At 41.8% G+C, this 27,536-nt stretch overlaps 1 protein-coding gene across 7 annotated transcripts in view; it reads left to right on the top strand.

Moving 5' to 3' along the window:
• Positions 1-763: 763 nt before the first annotated feature.
• The window catches only part of MRPL42 (mitochondrial ribosomal protein L42), a 50,276-nt gene continuing 23,503 nt past the window's right edge, over positions 764-27,536 (top strand). For 4 of the 7 annotated variants that reach the window (XM_003259667.4, XM_030819860.1, XM_030819859.1 and 1 more), the window contains exons 1-5: positions 1,003-1,092; positions 14,337-14,530; positions 16,155-16,318; positions 24,340-24,403; positions 27,090-27,174. In XM_003259667.4, coding sequence (XP_003259715.1) covers positions 16,249-16,318; positions 24,340-24,403; positions 27,090-27,174 — 219 coding nt within the window. In that variant the 5' untranslated portion in view covers positions 1,003-1,092; positions 14,337-14,530; positions 16,155-16,248. Of the gene's footprint in view, positions 868-1,002; positions 1,093-14,336; positions 14,531-16,151; positions 16,319-24,339; positions 24,404-27,089; positions 27,175-27,536 lie in introns of those variants that run through there. The other 3 variants (XM_012500086.2, XM_030819858.1, XM_030819857.1) reach the window with 2 other exon arrangements.

The raw sequence follows: 27,536 nt of genomic DNA, 5'->3' as shown, positions 1-27,536 counted from the left end.
TGATTTTGTAGGACCCATCACTGATTCTGCAATGTTCCTATAAAAGTAAATGGAGCCGGGCGGGGTGGCTCATGCCTGTAATCCCAGCACTTTGGAGGCCGAGGTGGGCGGATCACTTGAGGTCAGGAGTTCGAGACCAGCCTGGTCAACATGGTGAAACCCCATCTCTATTAAAGATACAAAAACGAGCTGGCCACGTCCCTGTAATCTCAGCTACTCAGGAGGCTGAGGCACAAGAATCACTTGAACCCGGGAGGCAGAGGTTGCAGGAAAAAAACTACCCTTATGGGCTTATGGGGGATGGAAACATAATGTTAATAGAATTGTCACCAAGTAAGTGCAAAATATTACGTTAGTCAGGGTTCTTGGTTATAGGCATGGAAACTGACTCAGGCTGACTTAAATAGAAAAGGAATTCACTGGGAGGACATGGGGTGGTTCACATGATCACAGGAAAGGCTGCAGACCAGGCTCAAAAAACAGACCTGGCATTCCTCCTCCCAAGTCTTCTTTTTTCTTTTTTCCCTTTTTTTGAAGACAAGGTCTTGTTCTGTCACCCAGGCTGGAATGCAGTAGTAAGATCATAGCTCACTGAACCCTGAAACTCCTGGGCTTAAGCAATCCTGCAACCTCAGCTTCAGCCTCCTGAGTAACTGGGACTACAGATGCACCACCACAGCCGGCTAATTTTTTTTTTCTTTTTTGTACAGATGGCACCTCGCTATGTTACCCAGGCTGGTATCTAACTCCTGGCTTCAAACAGTCCTCCCGCTTGGACCTCCAAAGTGTTGGTATTACAGGCATGAACCACCATCCCAGCCACCTCTCCAGTTTTCCATTGGACTCTTCTCCTCTGCCCTCTTCTAGGTATAAGTTTCCTAAATCCAGAAACTTTGGGATTTGTATTTCCATTTCCAACTGGGGTAGGCTGTTAGATATGGGAGTCTGAGGTCTAATTGTGCTTTATGCTGATTTTCAAATATTCCATCACTTTTCAGCCCCCTCATCCCTCCTGCCTTCCTAAATACTTGATGCCACCAATTCCTGAGCGTTGGTGCTACTTGCATGCTTGACTTTGCTCTACCAAGTCAGGTATTCCTGTTTCTGTCGGCTTCTGTTTTTGTTCTTGTTGTTGTCTGGATGTGATTTTTGACAGATGAGGGCAAAAACATCTTTAAGTTGATGTATTTTGTTGTCTTTGAGGCACAAGATTATTCACATAATTTTTTTTTTTTTTGAGATGGGGGTCTCACTCTGTCACCCAGGCCGGAGTGCAGTGGCACAGTCTCAGCTCACTGCAACCTCCGCCTCCCAGGTTCCCAGTTTGAAATGATTCTCCTGCCTCAGCCTCCTGAGTAGCTGGGATTACAGGCACCTGCCACCATGCCAGGCTGATTTTTGTATTTTTTAGTAGAGATGAGGTTTCACCATGTTGGCCAGGCTGGTCTGGAACTCCCAACCTCAAATGATCCACCTGCCTTGGCCTCCCAAAGTGCTGGGATTACAGGCACGAGCCACTGTGCCTGGCCTAATTTTTATATTTTTAGTAAAGATGGGGTTTCACCATGTTGGCCAGGCTGGTCTTGAACTTTTGACCTCAGGTGATCTGCCTGCCTCGGCCTCCCAAAGTGCTGGGATTACAGGCGTGAGCCACCATGCCTGGTCATTTACGGATTTTTAAAAAATTAACATTAAATTGATTGAAGTAACAGTAAAGTATAGTTTTTCCTCAAGCTTTCAGGTTTGATTTATAGTTCTTATTATTCTTTTTCTTTTTTTTAAATTTAAGTTCTGGTATACATGTGTAGAACACACAGGTTTGTTACATAGGAATACATGTGCCATGGTGGTTTGCGGCACCTATCAACTGGTCATCTAGGTTTTAAACCCCACATGCATTAGGTATTTTTCCTAATGCTCTCCCTCCCCTTGCCCCCCACCCCTGACAGGCCCCGGTGTGTGATGTTCCCCTCTCTGTGTCCATGTGTTCTCAGTGTCCAGCTCCCACTTATGAGTGAGAACATGAAGTGTTTGGTTTTCTGTTCCTGTGTTAGTTTGCTGAGAATGATGGCTTCCAGCTTCATCTATGTACCTGCAAAGGACATGAACTCATTCTTTTTGATGGCTGTAATAGTTCTTATTATTCTATTTATAGACTAGCAGCTAAAATAATACTTGAGTAAGTTAAATACATTTAAATATTAATTTTTTTTCTTTTTTCTAAGACAGGGTCTCACCATGTTGCCTAGGCTGGTCGTGAACTCCTGGGCTCAAGTGATCCTCCTGTGTCAGCCTCCCAATGTGCTGGGATTATAGGCATGAGTCACCATGCCTGGCCATTTAAACATTTAAAATTGCATTCATAAATCTAGCATATATGATTTTCTTTTCCAGCCCTTCAATTTTTCTGACTGATAAATATTCTCAAGTACTGAAATAATTCTCATAAATTAAAAAAATCTAAATATGGCAACTCACCTATGAAATACTCTAATAGTGCTTCCAAACCTAATACAATTTTTTACACCCTCCAACATAGACTTACAAGTCTAAATTGGCTACCTAAAGATAAATTTTTAAAATTTATTTAAAATTTAATGTAGTTTTAGATTCAAGGAGTATATGTCTATGTCTGCTACATGACTGTATTTCACACTGGTGGGGATGGATTGGGGTTCTAGTGTATCCCTTATCCAAATAGTGAACATTGTATCTGATAGGTAATTTTTCAACCCTAGTCCCCCTGCAAACTTCCTCCCTTTGGGTGTCTATTATTTCCATCTTTATGTCCATGTATGCCATTGTGAAGCTACCACTTATAAGTGAGAACATGTGGTATTTGATTTCCTGTTTCTGAATTAGATCACTTAGAATAATAGTCTCCAGCCCTATCCACGTTGCTGCAAAGGACATGATTTCATTCTTTTTTATGGCTGCATAGTGTTCCATGAGATATCTATCTATCTATCTATCTATCTATCTATCTATCTATCTCACATTTTCTTTATGCAGCCAACTGTTGATGGGCACTTAGGTTGGTTTCATGACTTTGCTATTGTGACTAGTGCTGTGATAAACATATGAGTGCAATTGTCCTTTTTAATATAATGATTTTTAAGGAAATCATTTTTTAAAAAAATTGGGATCACAAATTACAGAAGATACAAAGGACCTGGGAACATGTTAAAGTTTGCCCCAAGGATGCACTCAGCAAAGTCCAGACTGTGAGAATGTTTTCAGGGCAAACAACCCAGTTTATTTGACAAATAAATGCAAGGAAAAAAAAAAAGAGAGAGAGAGAGGAATCGAGGAGGAATGTGTAAATTAAAGAAACTTAAAAGTGATCTCAAACAGTTAAAATGCATGGATCTAATTTGGATTCTGATTCAAACAAGCAAAACAAATTTAAAATATGACATTTATGAACCATCTGGAAAGCTGTATATTCACTGGATATTTGAGAATGTTAAATAATCCTTGTCAATTTTTAAAAATTGTATAATGACATATGTTAGAAGAAAGGAGTTCTTACCTATTAGTGTTTCTTACCGAGATAGTTATAGATGAAATTACAGGCTACATGTGATTCGCTTCAAAATAATATAGGAGAAGGTACAAGGTGGGAGTACAGATGAAATAAAATTGGCCATGAGTTATCATTGTTGAGCTGAATGAGAGGTACCTAGTGGTTTATTATACTATTCTTTCTAATTTTGTATATGTTTGAAATTTTCTGTAATAAGAAGTCTTTAAAAATTAGAATCATAGGTCAGGCACAGTGGCTCATACCTGTACTCTCAGCATTTGGGGAGAATAAGGTGGGAGGATGGCTTGAGCCCAGGAGTTTGAGACAAGCCTGAGCAACATGGTGAGACCCCCCCCCATCTCTACATTAAAAAAATAGCTGGGCATGGTGGCACACCTGTAGTTCCAGCTACTTGAGAGGCTGAGGTGGGGGCACCACTTGAATCCAGGATGTCAAGGCTGCAGTGAGTCATGATAGTACTACTGCCCTCCAGCCTGGGTGACAGAGTGAGACCCCATGTAAAAAAAAAAATTAGAGGCCAGGCGCGGTGGCTCACGCTTGTAATCCCAGCACTTTGGGAGGCCGAGGCGGGCGGATCACGAGCTCAGGAGATCGAGAACACGATGAAACACCGTCTCTACTAAAAATACAAAAAATTAGCTGGTCGTGGTGGCGGGCACCTGTAGTCCCAGCTACTAGGAGAGGCTGAGGCAGGAGAATGGCGTGAACCCGGGAGGCGGAGCTTGCAGTGAGCCGAGATTGCGCCACTGCACTCCAGCCTGGGCGACAGAGCGAGACTCCGTCTCAAAAAAAAAAAAAAAAAAAAAAAAATTTAGAATTACAAAGATAAACTAATAGGCTACAAAGTGAATATAATACATTCTAAGGACTTACATATAGAATACTTACACACAAATCACATATATAGTAATATGTGATGTGTACATATGTACATACCATATATTATATATGATGTGTACACGTATATACACACACAGACAAATATACACACATATATATACATATCTATAATGAAATAAACCAGATCCACCTACAGTGCTATTTTCCAGTATACACACACACACACACACACACACACACACACACACACACACACACATGTCTACATCACAGATTGGCATCTGCAGTGGGGGGGGCAGTCTTGTGTCTTATGAGATTGGGCCCTTAACCCATGGGAGACGGGAAAGATGGAGGGGTCAGGGTAATTATTACTCTGGGTTACTCCTTCAAGGTCACCTCAGGCTGGCTATGCCCTTCAGTTGAAAGTTACTGCTGCTCTCAAGGTAGCTGCTGCAGGACTCTCTTTTTCTGGGCTCTGATAACGGCTCCCTCTCTTTGCACCTTCAGGCCTGGAGAGGCATGAAGGAACAGCCAGTTTTACTAAGCCCAAATTCTTCTTCTACTACTATTACTGCTACTACTATTACTACTACTACCTGTGATTCTGTGATTCCCCTACATACAACTCACACTTCTGTGAAGACACCTTCTCCAAACAAACCCTCCTGAAACCATCCCGATTTAAGTAAGTCATCTGTTCTCTTCTGGGACCCTAACAGATATACCAACCTTTTTGTTTTTATTTTTGTTTAGACAGAATCTCCCTCTATTGCCCAGGCTGGAGTGCAGTGGCATGATCTTGGCTCACTGCAACCTCCACCTCCTGGATTCAAGCGATTCTTCTGCTTCAGCCTCCCAAGTAGCTGGGACTACAGGTGGGTGCCATCACACCCAGCTAATTTTTGTATTTTTAGTAGAGATGGAATTTTGCCATGTTGGCCAGGCTGGTCTCGAACTCCTGACCTCAGGTGATCCACCCACCTCAGCCTCCCAAAGTGCTGAAATTACAGGCATGAGCCACTGTGCCTGGCCATTATTGTTCATTTTAGACCAGATTTATTTTTTCATTTTTAGTTACATTTATTAGATTATTCCTGGTAGTCAAAAGGGAAGGCTTTTATTTCTTTTCTTAATGCCTAAGAAATAAGTCATCTCCTTGGTATAGATTTTCACAAATAATTATTAGACAAGATTTTGTTAAGCATCTATAAGATATGATTATGGTTAGCATTGATTGAGTGCTTACTACCTGCTAGGTACTTTGCTAAGCTTTTTGCTCACTTTCTGTTATTTGTTCCACTCAACAATTCTATGAAGTAGATTACAGGTGTGAGCCACTGCACCCAGCCAGAAAACATATTATCTTACTTTTACAAAGGATAAACTGAGACTCAAAAATATTAAGTAGTTAAATTACCCCAAATAACATAGTTAAGAGAAGCAAGGGGAAATTCAAATTTAGGCAGCTAGATTCTCAGACTCCATTTCTTAACCTCTACACTCTACTGCCTACCTAACATGCTGGACCTCCAGGAGCTATAAAGAAAATAATTAAGATGGTCCTGGCTAGGCACAGTGACTCATGCCTGTAATCTGAGCACTTTGAGAGGCTGAGGTGGGTGGATCACTTGAGTCCAGGAGTTCGAGACCAGCCTGGGCAACATGATGAAACTGAGTCTTTACAAAAAATACAAAAAATTAGCCAGGGGTAGTGGTTTGTGCCTGTAGTCCAGCCACTAGGGAGGCTGAGGCGGGAGGATTGCTTAAGCCTGGGAAGCAGAGGTTGCAGTGAGCTGAAATCACACCAATGCATTCCAGCCTGGGTGACAGCATAGGACCCTGTCTCGAAAATGAAAATAAATAAATAAATACATAAATACATAAAATAAATTTCTATTTAAAAAAAGAAATAAGATGGTCCTACACATGGGGAGCCCTTTAAGATGTTAAGGATAGAGAAGATATTAAGCGTAAAACTCACTTGGAATGGTCATAAGAAAACTTTTGAAGGAAAAATAGTTTATAGCTTGTGATCTGTATTGTACTCAGTAGAATAGAGGACCTTATATTTTTATCAATACTAATCCTTTATAGTTATTTTTCTTGAATTATTTCTGATTTGAATTATTTTGATTCTGTCATTTCAGATAGGATTAGTTTCCACTGTTAGTAAAAGACAAAGTATTAGGTTGTTGCACAGCAGCCTAATACTTTGTCTTTTACTAACAGAGCAGCAGTTTGTCTTCACAGACTATACGGCAAATTAAATGCACTTCCTCAGGAAAGCCTTTCCTGTCCTGAGTACACTAGTCAGATGTTCCTGGTATGTGCTCCATGACATCCCTTTCCTCTGAGACACTCAAAATAATTGTCATAAAATAATTAATCCCATCATTATATATTTAATATCTGTCACCCTCTGACTATATAATCTGTGAAGAGTGCTGCTCTGGTGTCTGGCAAAAATTGGTGCAATTACTTTTGCACTAACTTTTGCCATTACTGTAAATGGCAAAAACCGCAATTACTATAACAGCAGCTTAAACAAGATAAAAGTTTACTTCTCTCTTTTGTAAAAATCTGTAGTAGGAAGTCTCAGGAACCTTGTCTACAAAGTCATCAAAAATCCGGACTCTTTCCAGCTGACTGCTCCATCATTCCAAGGTCAAGGCCATCCTGGCATTCTACAATAATGACCATTAAATCCACACTCCAAGAGGAAGGATGAAGTAGGGAGCAAAGGGTGCATACCAGTTGGCTTTAAGGAAGTCACATGACCACACCTAGGTTTGCAAGGGAAAGCTGAAAAATGTAATTTTTTTTTTTTTTTTTTTGAGACAGGCTCTCGGTCTGTCACCTGGGCTGGAGTGCAGTGGCATAATCTTGGCTCACTGCAGTCTCTGCTTTGCAGGTTCAGGCGGTTCTCGTGCCTCAGCCTCCTGAGTAGCTGGGATTACAGGCACGTGCCACCATGCCAGGCTAATTTTTTTGTAAAAAAATAAGGTGTGAATTTTATAATTGTGAGTAACCATATATCCCTGAATTAGGGGTTCCGTTAATACAGAGGAAGGGGAGAAACATCTGTTAGGGGATAGCTTGCAGTTTCTGCTATAGATTTCTCAGTTTCTAGTGGGAACATTTATCTCTATGATTTAAGGTATAACATTTATCTTAACAAGGCAAAGGAAGCACCTCTTAAAGAGAACACTTAGTGCTTACTAGAAAAACAGGGTCTTGATTTTTGGTTAAGTTTGAAATAATGTGGTCTCCTAGAAAGCTTTATTTGTTAATTATTTTTTTAGGCCAGTCAAGCGAAGCAGCGGGAGTGAAGAAGGAACAAAGAAATCTGTAACTGGTTATGATCAATGAGTTGTAAACACCGCTGCACTTGAACCAGCCAGTTTTTGGCTGTCAGGAATAATATTAAAATAAATCTGCCTTTGCCATCAGCCTCATTGCTTTTGCTAGCACCCTATATTCTAGTCACACAGGCCTTTATTTATTTACTTATTTATTTAGAGACAGGGTCTTGCTATGCTTCCCAGGCTGGTCTCAAACACCTGGCTTCAGGCGATCCTCCTGCCCCACCATGCCCCCACCCCTACCACCAGTTGCTGGGATTATAGGCTGAGCTACCACACAGGCTCTTTTGTTTCTTAAAAGTATCATACTACTTCCTATTTTAGCGCCTTCACAGGGGCTGCTCCCTCTGGCCCTCTTCCTCTACCTAACTTCTACTCTTCCTTCACATTTCCGCTTAAATGCACTTCCTCAGGAAAGCCTTTCCTGTCCTGAGTACACTAGTCAGATGTTCCTGGTATGTGCTCCGTGACATCCCTTTCCTCTGAGACACTCAACAAAATTGTCATATAATAATTAATCCCATCAGTATATATTTAGTACCTGTCACCCTCTGAAAATATAATCTGTGAAGACAAACTGCTGCTCTGGTGTCTGGTACATATAATAGGTCCTCAATAAATATTTATTAGATAAGTAAATGAATTAGAATAAATTAAAAATCTAGGAGTTGCAGGAAAGCACCTAATAATGAATTAACTTTAAAATGAAAAATATCATCTTGAGAGGCTGAGGAAGGAGAATTGCTTGAGCCCAGGAGTTTGAGTCCAGGCTGGGCAAAACAACAAGATCCCATCTCAGAAAAAAAGATGAAAGCTATATTGTAAGGATTTCTCTCTCTTTCTTTTTTGTTTTGCTTCTTTTTTTTTTTTTGAGACAGAGTCTTGCTATGTCACCCAAGCTGGAGTGCAGTGGCACAACCATGACTCACTGCAGCCTCAACCTTCTGGGCTCAAGTGATCCTCCCACGTCAGCCTCCTGAGTAGGTGGGACTAGAGGCATATGCCATCACACCTGGCTAATTTTTTTATTTTTTGTAGAAACGGGGGCCTCACTATGTCACCCAGGCTGGTCTCAAACTCCTGGTCTCAAGTAATTCTCTTGCCTTGGCCTCCCAAAGTGCTGGGATTACAGGCGTGAGCCACCATTCCCAGACTTCATTTTTTTTTTTTTTCTTTTGAGACGGAGTCTCACCCTGTTGGCCAGGCTGGAGTGCAATGGCACGATCTCAGCTCAATGCAACCTCCACCTCCTGGCTTCAAATGATTCTCCTGCCTCAGCCTCCCGAGTAGCTGGGATTACAGGCACCCACCACCACGCCCAGCTAATTTTGTATTTTTAGTAGAGACGGGGTTTCACCATGTTGGCCAGGCTGGTCTTGAACTCCTGACCTCATGATCTGCCTGCCTTGGCCTCCCAAAGTGCTGGGATTACAGGCGTGAGCCACCGCACCTGGCCCCAGACTTCATTTTTAAAAAACAAAATTTAAAATTTTTTGTACAGATGGGGTCTCACTATATGGCCCAGGCTGGTCTTAAACTCCTGGGCTCAAGAGATCCTCCTGCCTTGGCCTCTGATAGTGCTGGGATTACAGGCATGAGCCACCATACCCAATGTAAAGATCTTTAATAATTGAAATAACCCTTTAAGTCCTGATGATCTCTAGGAGGCTTGTGGTTCTACACTGACAATATTTAGGTTGTTCATAGGAAAAAATATGTGCATACATGTATATGTATATTTATTTATATATGCATATTAACAGTAATAGAAGAAAACCTAAAAATAATGTGTTTGTGTGAAAGAAAGGGAGATTGAAGGAGAATCAGGCTATCCAGTTCCTATCTCAGCTCCACCATTTACTTGCCATACAGCTTCAGATAGTACACATAATGTGCTCAATAAATGTTAGCTATTATCATAATATAGATATAAGAAGAGAGCCGGGTGCTGTGGCTCAAGCCTGTAATCCCAATTACGCAGGAGGATGAGGCAGAAGGATTGCCTAAGGCCAGGAGTTTGAGACCAACCTGGGCACTATAGCAAGACCCTGTCTCAAAGAAAAAAAAAGAAAAGAAATGTAAAGTGAAGTTATGTATCAAAATGTTAGCAGTGATTATCTCTTCGGTTTTGTTTTTAAAATCTGCATTCATTTTTTTAAAATCTGTTTTATTTGTTGTTGAGATGGGATCTTGCTGTGTTGCTCAGGCTGGTTTTGAACTCATTGGCTCAGTCAATCCTCCTCGCTCAGTCTCTTGAGTAGCTGGGATTACAGGTGCACTTCACAGCACCTAGTCTAATCTATATTTTGTATTTTGAAATAAGCATGGCTGAGTCTAGTACAGTGGTTAAGTTCACGATCACTGGTAATAGTAGTTCCTGGGTTCAAAGCACAGTAACTTGTGTGACTTTGAACAAGTTGTTAACCTCTCTGTGCCTCTGTTACTTCTGTTTGTAAAATGACAGTGACAGTAATTGTTGAAGTGTTTAGAAAGATCATTCCTTTCTTTTTTTGAGACAGAGTTTCACTCTGTCGCCTAGGCTGGAGTGCAGTGGTGTGATCTCGGTTCACTGCAACCTCTGCCTCCCGGGTACAAGTGGTTCTCCCGCCTCAGCCTCCTGAGTAGCTGGAATTACAGGCGTGTGCCACCACGCCCAGCTAATTTTTGTATTTTTAGTACAGACAGGGTTTCACCATGTTGGTCAGGCTGGTCTGGAACTCCTGACCTTGTGATCCGCCTGCCTCGGCCTCCCAAAGTGTTGGGATTACAGGTGTGAGCCACCGTGCCCCACCAGAAAGATCATTCCTAATAGTTTGGTCGTAAGATTGCTCTGGAGTCTTTGCTCTCTGAGTGATACAAAGAATGACTTTTTTTCTTCTGGGAAGTTACAGAAGAAAAGGCAATCCTCTTTTAAATGGAAGCCATTTGATGCCAATTCCAAAGTTCTAGAATTTTGTCTGTTTTTCGTTTTACTAGCATGAATTTAAAGCATTTGTAGCTGAGCACAGTGGCTCATGCCTATAATCCCAGCACTTTGGGAGGTTGAGGTGTGCGGATCACTTGAGGTGGGCGGATCACTTGAGGTCAGGAGTTCGAGACCAGTCTGGCCAACATGGTGAAACTCCATCTCTACTAAAAATACAAAAATTAGCTGTGCATTGTGGTGGGCACCTGTAATCCCAGCTACTCAGGAGGCTGAGGCAGGAGAATCACTTGTACCCAGGAGGTGGAGGTTGCAGTGAGCTGAGATCACGTCACTGTACCCCAGCCTGGGTGACAGAGCAGGACTCCGTCTTAAAAAAATAAATAAATAAAATAAAATAAAGCACTTTTATGTAGTCCAATGTAAGTTATTTGCTGGTTTTTCAAGTTTGTATTTTCGGAAATTATACTTTTTAAGTTGCTAGCACTGACTTCTTAAGTTAGGAACACTTTGTGACATGGCCTCTCTTAACTACTCTTACATCATTATATTTGTTTCCTTCTACCTTTCTCACTGCCACTCCTGGGAGGCCCTTGCTCAAGGTTATCCTCCTCCATCTGATTTCTAAGTGTTGGAATTCCCTGGGGCCAGCTTCCAGGCCCTTTATCTTTTTTTTCTATACCTAGTCCAACCTCTACTCTCCAAACACACCTCTTCGAGTACCTGCCTTTTGTTTTTTGTTTTTTTGGAGATGGGGGTCTCACTCTGTTACTCAGGCTGGAGTGCAGTGGCATGACCACAGCTACCGCAGCCTCAACCTCCAGGGCTCAAACGATCCTCCTACCTCAGCCTCCTTAGTAGCTGGGATCACAGGTGCGCACCATCAACCTGACTAATTTTGTTTATTTTTTGTAGAGACAAGGCCTCACTCACTATATTGCCCAGGCTGCTGTCTTGTGTTGTATCTCCACTGGAGTGTCTCAGAGCCATCTCAAACTCAACAACTCCCAAACGGAAGTATGCATTTCCACCCTCATCAGACTCCCCAAACCTGCTCCTCTTTCAGTCTTCCTTGTCTTATGAAGGGCGCCACTGTCAAGCTAGTCATCAAAGCATCACCTGAAGTATCTTCCTCCCTCTCAATCAATCCATCAGCAAGTTAAGTCATCACTTCCAATTTCAAAATACATCTGGACTCTTTCTTTCTCTCCATCTCCACTGCCACCACCCTCCATCACATGATTTCTTGACTGCAGTACTGCAGTAGCTTCCTTGCTAGACTTGCCTGCGGTCTTGCCACTCTCCAAACCACTCCTCCCAGAGCAGCCAGAGTAACCTTTTAAAAATAGAAATCAAATTATGCCACTTCTTTTGTGTAAAAATCTCAAGAGACAGGGTTCACTCTGTCACCCAGGCTGGAGTGCACGGCACAATCATAGCTCACTGCCGCCTTGACCTCCTGGGCTCAAGCAATCCTGCCACTTCAGCCTCCTACTCCCAGGGTAGCTAGCATTGCAGGCACACAGTACCACCTACTCTATTTAATCTCTACATATGTCCTGTGTCCTAAATCCATGTTAACCCCTCCAAGGCTTATGAAGCCCAACATGACCCGGCTCCGACTCTCCTCATCTCCTGCCACTCTCCTCTGCACTGTCCACCCTACTCCAGTATATGGTAAGCTATTTCCGCCACATTAAAGCTTTTGTGTAAGTTGTTCCCTCATTCAGCCTAAACCTGTCTGTCCCCTCTCTTCCCCCAAAAATGTTGGTTTCTTTTCTGGTCTCAGCTTTGTGAGACCTTCCCTGGTCCCACTAAGTGAGTCTCCTTGTTGGGGACTGGTCCCACTCTGCTCACAGCCATCAAGACTTGACATCTGGAATTATCTTTGATCCATTCTTTTTACGCTTTATGCAGGGAATGTTCAATCAGTCCAGTTGACTGCTCATTCAAATCTGTTTCTCCTCTCGGTCCCTTCATATTGCATAGTCCAGAAAGACATCATGGGTAGCTTTGGAGGATGGACACTGCTGGAAAGGACACAGATGGGCACTCTGTGGGCTTCTATAAGAGCAAAGATAAGCTTCCTGATATTCCATGGGAAATGAGGAGACACACTACACAGTCCATATTTAGTTTTCTTTACTATGTGATCTGTGTTCACTTACTTTCAATATTAGTCACTTCAGGAATATGGTTCTTAACTTGTTGAGGGGTTTATCAATTCCCTGGAATACATAATAAAAGCTATAGATTCTTTCTTAGAAAAATACACAAAAGCAAAATTTTGCAAATCATGGGAGAAGGGAATTTCCAGGCGACCGCTTCTGCTTTACCAGCCAATTATCTACTGTCTTGGATACTTGCAGTGTTATCTAGTCTTTTCATTCATTCAGCAAACACTTACTGGAGACCTATAATGAGACCAAGCACAGTCTGAGATGCTGGGTTTGCATACAGTAAAGAACAAGATAGACATATGTCTCTGCCTTCAAGGAGCTTACATTATCCAACATAAGAGACATTAAACGAGGCTGGTGTGGTGGCTCATGCCTGTAATCCTAGCCCTTTGAGAGGCCGAGGTAGGCAGATCACCTGAGGTAAGGAGTTCGAGATCAGCCTGGAAAACATGGCAAAACCTCATCTCTACTAAAAATACAAAAATTAGCTGGGTGTGGTGGTAGGCACCTGCAATCCCAGCTAATTAGGAGGCTGAGGCAGGAGAATCGCTTGATGCTGAGAGGCGGAGGTTGCAGTGAGCCGAGATCATGCCACTGCACTCCAGCCTGGGCGACAGAGCGAGACTCCGTCTCAAAAAAACAACAAAAAAAAGAGACATTAAACGAGCAAACAAATAATCAATATAAAGTCAGGTAATGGTAAATGTTCTGAAGGAAAATAAAAGGGGGCATGGAATAAGGGTGGGTGAGGCTATTTTAATGGTGTGGTCCTTTCTAAGATGATATTTGAGAAAGACCTATAAAGTCATGAGAAGAGGTGAGAGAAGCACATTGTTGGCAATGGGAACAGAGAGTGCAAAGGCCCAGGGGTCGTTCCCTTCTCCTAAGATGGAAAGCGAGGTCCAAGATTCTGCATATTTACCTCCTCCCATAATAGGTAGCCAGCACAGTTCTGAGGGCACAGGGCCAGGTTTTCTGAGTGGAGGGCCTCTTCAGGTTCTGATTTCAAACGTCCAAACCCTAGCCTCCACATTTCAGGGCTTCTCTGGAATGTCTCCTCCCCTGGGAAACTTTAACTCATCTACTAAAGAGCAATCTACGATTTCTCTGAATATTAACATAACTTTTTTAAAAAGTACTTGTAGGCTTGCATGGTGGCTCATGCCTGTAATTGCAGCACTTTGGGAGGCCGAGGTGGGAGGATTGCTTGAGACGAGCCTGGGCAGCATAGCGAGACCCCGTCTCCACAAAAATATTAAAAAATTAGCCGGGTGTGGTGGTGTGTGCCTGTAGTACCAGCTACTCAGGAGGCTGAGGTGGGAGGATCTCTTGGGCTTAGGAGGTAGAGGCTGCAGTAAGCCGTGATGGAGCCATTGCACTCGTCTGGGTGACAGAATGAGACTGCCTCACAAAAAAAAAAAAAAAAAGCTTGTTACTAAGGGTATGTGTTTGGGGCAATGATTTCGTTTTTCTGGGCACCTTAGTAACATTGCGGCCACGCTTCCGCAACTAAAGGCAAGAGTCCATAGCAACGATCCCCCTTTCTCTGCACGCGGGCCGCTTTCCTGCGGAAACTACACTTCCCAGAATGCCCCGCGGGCCGGAGGGCGCGCGCGGCGCTGTTTCGTGGGACCAGGATTGAAACAAGATGGCGGGCTCGTGGTGAGAAGCTGTCAAGGTAACCGCTTCCCTCTACTCCTCCTGTCGAGGACTCCCTCGAAACTGGGCAGGCCCACAGTGTTTGTCGGCAGTTGTCGAGGTCTCCCGCCTGTCGTTCCCGGCAGGGCGAAGCTGCCTGCATCCCCAGCCTTTGTCCTTCCTACAGAAGGGCCAGCATGTGGCCGCGCGCTTCCTATAGCGCCCCCTTTGTTCCCTGGCGGACGCCCGGGGGGAGGTGATGCAGCTTGTGGCTCTAGGGACTCCTTTAGGTCGAAGAGTCCCTGTGCTCCTGGTAGCCTGCTCCTTAAACCTCTGACCCTCAGAGGCTGTGTAGCTTTTGTTTTGGGGTTGAATTCCGGGCTAAGGGACTTGACCTCTGAAATGATCTTCCTGGGGTGAATAATCTGACTCCCAGCAGGGTGTGCTTGCCTCTGGGCTTCGGACAGAGGGGACCTAATTTTCCCCAAGATGTTTTATTCGTGGTCAGAGGTCATGGGTTTACGTCCCACACGTGTATTAAGCAGCGATATACTGAGCAAGTAATCGATTGACCTCTCTGAGCCTTTGTTCTTAATCTGAAATGGAGATGCCTGCTTCACAGACTTGTGAAAGTCAGAGCACATATTGTATATGAAAATGGGTTGTAAACTAAAAAGCACAGCTATGAGCTCAGGGTTAACGATGTTAATGTACTGGCAGTGCAAGGTATCAGTGTGAGTGGTTTAGACTAGCAAATAAGAGGGCCTGTGTCCTAATTCTCTTTTATCACGATTGGGGGAAGGGCACGGATACTCATTGAAGACTGTTAAAAACAAGGTTTAACAATGGTTGTCATTTATTCACAACAGCCCATAAAGATTGTGGTTTTCCCCATTTTGTCATTGGAGAAACTGAGGATCGTTTAGTTAATGACCTGTTTAAAAGTTTCCCAGTTTGGCAGTGACTGACTCTAAAGTCCTTGGAAGCAAGACGTTTAAATTTTGTACTTTAGTTTCTTCATGAATCAGAATAAAGATACCTCACATGATTAATACGAGAGCAAAATGAAATGGTGGCGAAAGTACCTTGGAAAATTAAAGACCTTATACACATATAAGATGGTGAAATTTTATCTGGGACTTGAGGGCATTTATGAGTTCCTCCAATTGAGTAACAGGTTAAGGATAGGCCTTGTTTGATATTTCTTTATTATTATTATTATTAATGGCTCAGGGCAGACAAATATTTCATTTAATCAGAAACAGGATAGTACTGTAAGTGATGTAGTATCTTGTGTATGGAACCTTGGAGGTTGTACACAGACACACTAGCATTATGAGAATGAATACTCTGTGTACCATTTGTGAGTGACTGTTTCAAGAGTAATTACACATTTACTAAGTATTAAGTGGAAGGAGCTGCACTGGGTGCAGAGAAGTTTGCATCTAAGATAAGTAGTAATGGACATAGTTCCAGTGGTTCTGATCTTATATTCTGTCCATGTTGCTCTTCGTCCTGTTGTTAAATCATGTGGAATTGCCAAGTTGTTTAAAAGCATTGCTTCAGTTGACTTCTAGGCAGTGATTCTTACCTTGTTCTTGTGGTGTTTAATATAACTTAAATTTACCATAGGTAGCACTGATTTTTCTTCATCTCTTCAGCAGGAGTAGAAATTGGTATGCTTAGAAGCAGGTTTTAAAAGCAGTTTCTCTTCAAAACATCTTTTTTCATACCACTTGATAAGCATCTTGAAACACCATGGCTGTAGCTGCAGTAAAATGGGTGATGTCAAAGAGAACTATCTTGAAACATTTATTTCCAGTCCAAAGTAAGTGAAATTTTTTTAATGTTTAAAAAGTTTTAAACTTTTAAGAATATAGAAAATTTAAAGCGTTTAGTTATTGTATATGCCTGTAATTTGCAGGAGTGTTTGCAATAATGGAAAGTGGGAGAAAACCTAAATGTCAGTCAAAAGGGGAATGGATAGGTCAGATGTGGTGTCTCATGCCTGTAATCCCAGCACTTTGGGAGGCTGAGGTGGGAGGATTGCTTGAGGCCAGGAGTTTGAGACCAGCCTGGGCAACATAGCAAGACCCCCATCTCTAAAAAAAATGTGGGTTGGGGAGGGGAATGGATAAATTATGCTACATCTTAACTGTGACTGTCGTGTAGCTGTTACTGACATGGAAAGATCTCCAAATAGAAACAAAAAAAGCATGTCAGAGCCACATCTATATATATCTATCATATGATCTTATTTGTATGTTTAAAAGATGATCCATCATATGCATATGTGCATATGCATAAATGCAGAGGTAAAAGGTCTGGACCGAACAGTGGTTATCTGTGTAGCCCACTCTTGGGATTTGGCTGAGGGCAGGAGTAAGGGACTGGTCAAGGGTAACTTTCTCTTGTTCGATTACATGTATTACTTTTTTAGTATTTCTTTTTTTTTTTTTTGACGGAGTCTGGCTCTGTTGCCCAGGCTGGAGTGCAGTGGCATGATTACTTTTTTAGTATTTCTTAAAATGTGCGAATAAAGGGTAAATTCACAGTCCCATCTTCCAAAGATAATCATTGTTAACATTTTGGTGGATTCTCATTGTGTTTTTTCTATGTACCTAGCCATTTTAAAAAAATGAAATGTAATTTCTGCCTTTCTTTTCTAAAGAACTGGGTATAGTTAATATTTTCTCGAAAGCTTGTTAATACATGTTTGACAGTCAAAGCATGGACCCAAATAAGTAAATAGAGTATTAAAGTCTTTTTTCTCAGCCAATTGTGCTTTCTTTTTCCTTTTCCTGTCTGTAAACTCTGTTCTCCCATTTCTAAAGTAGACATGTATAGAAGGCTACAGTAGGTTTGCCTTTTTATATTTAACTTTGTCAGGCAACTTTTTATTTTTATTTTTTATTTTAGATTCAGGGGTACATGTGCAGGTTTGTTACGTGGATATATTACATATACTGAGGTTTGGGCTTCAACTGAACCCATCATCCAAATAGTGAACATAGTACCCAATAGGTAGTTTTTCAACTCTTCCCTCCATTCTGTTTTGAGTCCCCAGTGTTTATTGTTCCCATCTTTGTGTCCATATGTACCCAATGTTTACCTCCTACTTGTAAGTGAGAACATGTAGTATTTGGCTGTTTTTGCATTAATTCACTTAGGATAATGGCCTCCAGCTGCATCTATGTTGCTGCAAAGTACATGATTTTATTTGTTTTAATGTCTGTGTAATAATCCATTGTATACATATACACCACATATTCTTTATCCAGTGCACCATTGATGGGCTTGTTTCAAATGTCTTTGCTATTGTGAATAGTGCTCTGATAAACATGCAAGTGCAGCTGACTTTTTAAATACAACTCTGCTTGACCTTGACCTTTGTCTCTTCTTTCTTATTTGCCACCATTTGTAATTGAAAGCTTGCTTATTGAATTAAGGAGAAAAGAGCTATTTGAAGAATAGAGTAAAAGTAAAGTAATAAATAGGCAATTTGTTATGCTTGAGACGAGGAAAATATTTTACTCAGTAAACGCCTTTGTTGAATAGAATGCTCAAAAGTTTGCCAGATCCTACTCTATTTTATTTTATTTTTTGAGACTGGATCTTGCTCCATTGTTCAGGCTGGAGTGCAGAGGCATGATCTTGGCACACTGCAACTTCTGCCCCCGGGTTCAAGTGATTCTCCTGCCTCAGCCTCCCGAGTAGCTGGGATTATAAGCACCTACCACCATGCCTGGTTAATATTTGTATTTTTAATAGAGGTAAAGTTTCACCATGTTGGCCAGGCTGGTCTCGAACTCCCAACCTTAAATGATCCTCCTGCCTTGGCCTCCCGAAGTGCTGGGATTACAGGTGTGAGCCATTGCGCCTGGTCTAATTTTTGTATTTTTAGTAGGGGAGGGGTTTCACCATGTTGGCCAAACTGGTCTCAAACTCCTGACCTCAAGTGATCTGCCTACCTCAGCCTCCCAGAGTGCTGGGATTATAGGCCTGAGCCACCGCACCCGGCCACCAAATCCTGCTCTTATAGGAAGCTTTCCATCCCTGCTTCCTTGCTTGCCCCACTCTCCCATTTTTTAGGGCCCTAAACATAGAAACATTTATTACATTATATTCAAAGTAAAATCAACTTAGAATTCAGTAAATAGAACAGGAGATTGCTTAAGAGACTTTGGATATAAACTAAAATAAGTCACAACAAAACTACAGTCAGCTTTTGATTATCTAGGAGCATTTTTGTTGTTAAGAATTGGGAGAAAGACCCTTACTTCTTAGACTCCTCTTTGCCTTGCAGGAACCCAGCTCCTAGGCTAATGAGAAGTCACATCCAATCAGTTTTTACATAGACTTATGTTTTGAAACAATTAGTCCTCACACTGGCCCATCAGAATACCAATTAATGTGTCCCTGGATAATTGAAAATTGTTTATGTATCTTTTTCCCCACTGGATTTCCTACTAAGTTTGTACTGTATCTAATTCATTTTGGTGTCCCTGGGGCCTCTCATTCATGATAGGAGATATATCAGTGTTTGTTCAAGTAATCTGAATGGATTAGAGTTACTCTCAAAATATCTAGTTAACTAAGAATTAGGTTACCCTAGAAAATCATTCCATTATCAGCCATCCTAATACTCACTGACCTAACTTCTTATATCCTAAAAGTCCCTTATACTGCAAAGTTCCTATTACTACTATTATTGAAAGTAAAGGGATGGGCAGGTTGGCTCACACCTGTAATACCAGCACTTTGGGAGGCTGAGTCAGGCTCCGAAGTTTGAGACCAGGCTGGGCAACATGACGAAACCCCATTTCGACAAAAGTTACAAAAGTTAGTTGGGCAAGGTGGTACATGCCTGTGGTCCCAGGAGGGAGCCAGCTTATTCAGGAGGCTGAGGTAGGAAGATTGCTTGAGCCCAGGAGTTCGAGGCTGTGATTGTGCCATTGCACTCCAGCCTGGGAGACAGAGTGAGACCCTGTCTCAAAAATAAAAAATTAAAATTAAAGTTTCATTACTGTTATTATTGATGTTTAATGAAAAAGGGAAGGACAGTAAGATTGGAGGCAAAGGGAAATCATGATTAAGGAAGAAAGTTCAGTGAGCAAAAATAAAAAGGCTTCCTTATATTCTAGAAGGAATGTTTTAAAATTTCCCAAATGGTCAGTCAGCCTGGGAATGTAGAACACTTTACAGTTTTCAAAGCATGTTAAGCCATTTGATCCTTATAACAGCTTTGATTTGGTAACCCATGTAGTATTATCCTCTTTATGAAGGTAAAGAAACTTGAGTTCTGTGGCCCTCATAAGTTCACCCAGGGTCACATATTTGGTAAACGAGAACTGTGACCAAAATCTGGATCTCACCACCTTACTTTGTCCTGTATACTTTCTACTGTACTTCCTTTTCTGTAGCAAGGTAAAATACTGAGCATTTGAAGATGGGACAACTTTTAGCTTTCATAGCTCTTTCAAAATGCAATTAAATGTATATATGTAACAAGAATAACTCATAAATTACAGAAATTATTGGTAATTGAAATTCTTTTGGCACATTGAGCTGCTTTGGCTTGATTGCTGTTAACTTTGGCATTGGTCCTAATTGTATATTTAGAGCTTCTACTACTTCTATATCCAGAATTACTTCCATTGGTAAAATGTCAGGTAATGAATGTTTCCTTATTTTTTTTTTCGAGGTGAAGTCTCACTCTGTTGCCCAGGCTGGAGTGCAGTGGTGCAGTCTTGGCCCACTGCAGCCTCAACCTCCCTGGGCTCAGGTGATCCTGCTATCTCAGTCTGCAAAGTAAGCAAGACTACAGATGTGTACTACCATGTCTGGTTATTTATTTATTTATTTATTTATTTTTGAGATAGAATTTCGCTCTTGTTGCCCAGGCTGGAGTGCAATGGCATGATCTTGGCCCACTGCAACCTCCGCCTCCCAGATTCAAGTGATTCCCCTGCCTCAGCCTCCCAAGTAGCTGGGATTATAGGCATGTACCACCATGCCCAGCTAATTTTGTATTTTTAGTGGAGATGGGGTTTCACCATGTTGGTCAGGCTGGTCTCGATCTCCTGACCTCAGGTGATCCACCTACCTCAGCCTCCCAAAGTGCTGGGATTACAGGCGTGAGCCACTATGCTTGGGCTTTGTTTTGTATTTCTTTGTAGAGATGGAGTTTTGCCATGTTGCCCAGGCTGGTCTTGAACTCCTGGGTTCAAGTGATCCGCCTGCCTCAGCCTCCCAAAGTTCTGATATTACAGGCGTGAGCCACCATGCCCAGTCCTTATGAATTTTTCAAGTATCAATTATGCAGAAACATTTGAGAGGCAGTTTGGCAATCACTTTTTAATGTGTAGGCACTATAGGGGACACAGTAATGAACAAGGTACAGTTCCTGGCCTTAAGGAACTTATTTACACTTGTAGGTGAAACAGACATCTAGCAACACTAAGAATGCCCAGAATATGAGGCAGAATGTGATAAGTGTGTCTTGAGGGCACAAATGTCTGTGTAAACACAGAGTAGAGATTTTACTGAGTTTCTTGTTAGCTAAAATATTGTTGTCTTGAGTTTTCTTGTCTGCATATTTCAGAACACTTAATTCTGCCACCCAGTCACGTTTCTTCAGTGAAAATATATATCATCTAGTTGGTTTATATTCAGAGAGACAAAATTATATTTTTTTAATTTATATTTTTTATTATTAATTTTTTTTAATAGAGATGGGGTCTCACTATGTGACCCAACTGTGTTGCCCAGGCTGGTCTTGAACTGCTGGGTCAAGCGATCCTGCTGCCTCGGCCTCTCAAGGCACTGAGATTACAGGAGTGAGCCACCACACCCCACCAGTTTTAACTTTTTTAGAAACAGTTTTGCTCTGTTGCCCAGCCTAGAATTCAGTGGCACAATCATAGTTCATTGCAACCTCACCCTCCTAGGTTCAAGCGATCCTTCAGCTTCAGCCACCTGAGTAGCTGGGATTATTAGGTGCATGCCACCATGCCCAGCTAATTTTTAAAAATATTTTTTAAAGATAATATCTCACTGTGTTGCCCAGGCTGGTCTCAAACTCCTGGCCTTGACCAGTGTTGGCCTCCCAAAGTGTTGAGATTACAGGCGTAAGCTACCATGCCTAGCTTTATAAACTTCTTTTAATATTAACCCAATCCATGCATAATTAGGAAGGTCCCAGTGATGTCAAACAAGAAAATAAAATATGGCCAGGCACAGTGGCTCACACCAGTAATCCCAGCACTTTGGGAGGCCAAGGCGGGCTGATCACCCAAGGTCAGGAGTTCAAGACCAGCCTGGCCAATATGGTGAAACCCTGTCTTTACCAAAAATACAAAAATTAGCCAGACATGGTGGGCGCCTGTAATCTCAGCTACTCGAGGGGCTGAGGTAGGAGAATTGCTTGAACCTGGGAAGCGGTTGCAGTGAGCTGAGATCGTGCCACTGCACCCCAGCCAGGGTGACAGAGCGAGGCTCTGTCTCAAAAAATAAAATAAAATAAAATAAAAAAATAGTATAAATGATTTGTCTCCGATTTGTCTTACTGAATGCTCCTGTTTATGAGCACAGATAATTGAGAATTAATCTTTTCAGAGATGAAATTAAGTTTTGTATTCTTTGTATTTTATCTTGTATCAATAGAATTTTGGGGCTCACATTTTGCCAAACAGTCTTTTTTATGATAATCATGGATTTAATAGCAGCTTAACCTCTCTAGGGCAAAAAAAAATAATGAATTTAGTTAAAGGACTTTTTAATGCCTTGGGGTAAGAATTTAGAACATATGTATATGCAGTTATTGGGGAGAGGAGATGTGTACAAAGATGGAAAACACAGATACATGTAAATAACTAATGCAGAACAAAAAATGACTATAAAGAAGGTATAGCAATGTCATATGAAGCACTGATTGTGGGACATGTAAAATAGACAATTCTTTCTTCTATGAGGAACCTTGGGGGCAGGGAGAGTAAAAAGGATTTCATGGAAGAAGAGTGTTTGACCTTTTTTTTTTGAGACGGAGTCTCGCTCTGTCGCCCAGGCCAGAGTGCAGTGGCGTGATCTCGGCTCACTGCAAGCTCCGCCTCCCAGGTTCACGCCATTCTCCTGCCTTAGCCTCCCAAGTAGCTGGGACTATAGGCGCCCGCCACCACGCCTGGCTAATTCTTTTTTGTAATTTTTAGTAGAGATGGGGTTTCACTGTGTTACCCAGGATGGTCTCGATCTCCTGACCTTGTGATCCACCTGCCTCGGCCTCCCAAAGTGCTGGGATTACAGGCATGAGCCACTGCGCCCGGCAAGTATTTGACTTTTAAGGATGAGGGGTATTTGAACAAAATAGGGATGGAATTCCATACTGAGGACAGGGTAAAGGCATGGAGATGGGAAGGCAGGATAGGTTACAGTCCTATATCACAGGAACAAGAGGCTCTGTTGAGACTTTGATTCTTGGCATTAACCAAGGTGCATTCAAAACTTGCTTTTAACTATATTGAGGTACTTTAAAATTTTTTTCTTTATATTAAAAGAATACCCTTTTTTGAACATAGGAGAACCTTTCACAAGCTTTTAAAAAAGCAATTATGGCTGGGCACGGTGGCTCACACCTGTAATCCCAGCACTTTGGGAGGCCGAGGCAGGTGGATCACAAGGTCAGGAGATCGAGACCATCCTGGCTAACACAGCGAAACCCCGTCTCTACTAAAGATACAAAAAATTAGCCAGGCGTGGTGGTGGGCACCTGTAGTCCCAGCTACTTGGGAGGCTGAGGCAGGAGGATGGCGTGCACCTGGGAGGCGGAGCTTGCAGTGAGCAGATATCGCACCACTGCACTCCAGCCTGGGTGACAGAGCGAGACTGTCTCAAAAACAAAACAAAACAACAACAAAAAAAGAAAAACAATTTTGGCTCTTGAATTTGCAGGTATTCTAAAAAAGGAAAATATGCTTTAAAATGTAAGCATTTTGATTAAGAAAGTTAATTTTGAACAAATCATTTCATATTTCATCACTTCACCACCCCCTCTTATAAACTATGCACCTTGAAAAACCCAAATACTTTATTTTTATTTATTTTTTTGAGACAGAGTTTCGCTCTTGTTGCACAGGCTGGAGTGCAATAGCGTGATCTCAGCTCACTGCAAACTCCGCCTCCCGGGTTCGAGCAGTTCTCCTGCCTCAGTCTCCCAAGTAGCTGACCACGCCTGGGTAATTTTGTATTTTTAGTAAAGACAAGGTTTCACCATGTTAGTCAGGCTGGTCTTGAACTCCTTGACCTCAGGTGATCTGCCCACCTTGGCCTCCCAAAGTGTTGGGATTACAGGCGTGAGCCACTGTGCCCGGCCCCAAGTACTTTAAGTTCTTTCTTGGAAAGGCTGGAGTACCCAAACACTTTAATTTTTTTCTTACCTGGAGTCCTTGCGCCATTACTCCCTCTGCTAGAAACATTGTTTTCATCTCTTATCAATTCTTACTTATTTTCTCATTCTTCAGAGCACTTTGGACATCATCTCCACTGAAAAGGTTTTCTTGAACCTGCACCATTTGTTTGGTAGCCTTTCTGTGTGGCCCATCTTTGCCAATGTTTACCAATCCTAACGGTGCTTATCCTCTATGTTGTAGTTGTTTGTCTGTCTCTCACAAGCAGACTATACCCTTTTGAGAGTAGGGACTGAGTCTTGTTTGTTGTTGAATCCCTAGCCCCTAGCATAGGCCTGTTTCATACTAAACAGTAAATGTTGGTTGAATGAGTAAAACTAGCTTTAAATTTATGGAGAAAATATGCTCAAATTAACTAAATCTGTTTTACTGTTTGGGGTTTTTGCAGATGGAGCTTTATATTGTGTTTGTCATAAATCTACGTATTCTCCTCTACCAGATGACTATAATTGGTATGTATTAAAATTCAATTGAAAAAATAATAGTCTTAGCTATAGCTGAAATGATTTAATTTTATTTCTTGTTTTGAAGTCTGATGCTTTCTTTTCTCGTTATTCTTTCCTTAATTTTGTTTTTAAAAATTATTTTAATGATTTTATTTACCCAGTATCTGGGCTTATAAACATTTTAAATAAAAATTATTATCATTGTGTTTCATTGAATATTTAATTTGTTATAAGACAGACATGCTGTTTAGAACTGCTGTCTTTTCTTCCTGAAGCATGCTTTAGCTTTTTGGAAAAGTTAATTAGTTTTTATAGGGTTCATATCTATTAGCTTAAGCCATTATTTATCTTTTCTTTTGTTTGATATTGAATAATCCAAAATTACACATACTTAATTTAACCACCATTTATTTGGCACTTATTCAATTTAGTCACTATGATAAGAACTAGGAATAACATATGACATCGTCTTTTTTCTCTGCAGCAGAGTCTGATATGCAGAAACTGCAACCTATTTTCTTAATCTATGTTGTTTTTATTACAAATTATAATAAAAATATAATTTCTTCTCTCTTGACACTAGTTTTATTTTTATTTTGTTTTCGAGATGGGGTCTTGTTCTCTCGCTCAGGCTGGAGAGCAGTAGTGTGATCTTGGCTCACTGCAACCTGAGATGGGGTCTTGTTCTGTCACCCAGGCTGGAGAGCAGTGGTGTGATCTTGGCTCACTGCAACCTCTACCTCCTGTGTTCAGGCGATTTTCCAGCCTCAGCCTCCGGAGTAGCTGAGACTATAGGCACGTGCCACCATGCTTGGCTAATTTTTGTATTTTTAGTAGAGATGAGGTTTCACCATGTTAGCCAGGCTGGTCTCAAACTCCTGACCTCAGGTAATCTGCCCACCTGGGCCTCCCAAAATGCTGGAATTACAGGCATGAGGCACTGCACCTGACCTTTTATTTTTGTGAGACAGGGTCTCACTTTGTCACACAGGCTGGAATGCAGTGGCGCAATCTCAGCTCACTGCAGCCTCAACTTCTGAGGTTCAAGTAATCCTTTTGCCTCAGTCCCCCAAGTAGCTGGGACTACAGGTGTGTGCCACCACACCCAGCTAATTCTGTATTTTTTGTAGAAACGGGGTTTCACCATGTTGCCCAGGCTGGTATTTTTTTTTTTTTTTTTTTTTTTTTGAGACGGAGTCTCGCTCTGTCACCCAGGCACCCAGGCTGGAGTGCAGTGGCGCGATCTCGGCTCACTGCAAGCTCCGCCTCCTGGGGTCACGCCATTCTTCTGCCTCAGCCTCTCCGAGTAGCTGGGACTACAGGCGCCCGCCACCACGCCCGGCTAATTTTTTGTATTTTTAGTAGAGACGGGGTTTCACTGTGGTCTCAATCTCATGACCTCGTGATCCACCCGCCTTGGCTGCCCAAAGTGCTGGGATTACAAGTGTGAGCCACTGCGCCCGGCTTATGGTCTTAAACTCCTGAGCTCAAGCAATCTGCCTTCCTCGGCCTCCCAGCATACAGGGATTACAGGTGTGAGCCATCATGGTTGGCCTCTTATTTTTATTTTTGAGACAGGGTCTCACTTTGTCACCCAGACTGGAGTGCAGTGGCGCTATGTCAGCTCATTGCAGCCTCAACCTCCCGGGTTCAAGCTGTCCTCCTGCCTCAGTCCCCCCAAGTAACTGGAACTACAGGTGTGTGCCACCACACCTGGCTATTTTTTTTTATTTTTTGTAGAGACAGGATTTTGCCATGTTACCCAGGCTGGTCTCAAACTCCTGAGCTCAAGTGATCCTCCCGCCTTGGCCTCCCAAAGTGTAAGGATTACAGACGTGAGCTACCACGCCTGGCCTTGACACTAGTTTTAATTGTACATCTAATGAGTACTATGATAGCGATGAAATTGGAATAGGTAACAGTTTTTGAACGTGGAAAGACTGAGTCATATAAGTGTTTTGCATTACATAAAACTATCTTCTCATGAAGAAATCGTTTGACAGATTAAATGTTTATTGTAGCCATGTTATGGTATTCAGTCTTGAAACCACGGTGAAACAATCTAATGCCTATTCTCTGTTAGCTACAAATGTATTTTGTTGTGGTATTTAAGCTGACATATTCTGTGGGATGGTCTTCAGTTGTCTCCTGTGTTATGGGTACCAGGTTTGCCAATCCAGTGATGTAGTATCTTCTCTTCAGCAATTGGTGATTAATTTTAGCTTTTTTTTTTTTTTTTTTTTCTGAGATGGAGTCTCATTCTTTTGCCCAGGCTGGAGTGCAGTGGCGTGATCTTGACTTACTTCAGCCTCCGCCTCCTGGGTTCAAGTGATTCTCCTGCCTCAGCCTCCTGAGTAGCTGGGACTACAGGCATGTACCACCACACCTGGCTAATATTTGTATTTTTAGTAGAGACGGGGTTTTGCCAGGCTGGTCTTGAACTCCTGACCTCAAGCAATCCGCCCACCTCGGCCTTACAAAGTGCTGGGAGTACAGGCATGAGCCACCACGCTGGGCCCAGAATGATTATTCTTAAAGCTAAAATTAGGCCGGGCACTAATTTTAGCTTTAAGCTGGAGTGCCCACTGCACTCCAGCCTGGGTGACACAGTGAGATTCCATCTCAAAAAAAAAAAGGTAATCATTTTGCCTTGAATACAGTATAACTTTATTTCTAAAACATTCTTTTTTAGCAACGTAGAGCTTGCTCTGACTTCTGATGGCAGGACAATAGTATGCTACCACCCTTCTGTGGACATTCCATATGAACACACAAAAGTATGTATGAGAAAATTTCTTGCATTTTCTAATTTGCTGTTAGAAATGTTTGCACTTCTTTATAGTATCCAAAAAGAAGGGAGTCATCTGATTTTCTTTGTTTTAGATTTTCTTTTGGCTTTTTAATTTTACTATTTTGATTTTTCTCTTATTTATTTTTCATCTGCTTTCTTTACAGTCTTTTTTCAGAATACAAAATGAACCATTTAAACACAATTATGGCATCAGTTTTCTGGTCTAAAAAATTTGGTAGATTTCTGGTTAAGTATCAAATACATCTAGTATAAAATTATAAAATGCATTGTCTCATACTACCCCATATTATAATCTAGACAATTATGAAAAAGTTGTATTTTAGAGTG

Source organism: Nomascus leucogenys, chromosome 10, assembly GCF_006542625.1.
Source record: "Nomascus leucogenys isolate Asia chromosome 10, Asia_NLE_v1, whole genome shotgun sequence".
Lineage (NCBI taxonomy): Eukaryota > Metazoa > Chordata > Mammalia > Primates > Hylobatidae > Nomascus > Nomascus leucogenys.
The sequence above is the reverse complement of the archived record's forward strand: the minus strand, read 5'-3'. Positions and strand labels throughout refer to the sequence as shown.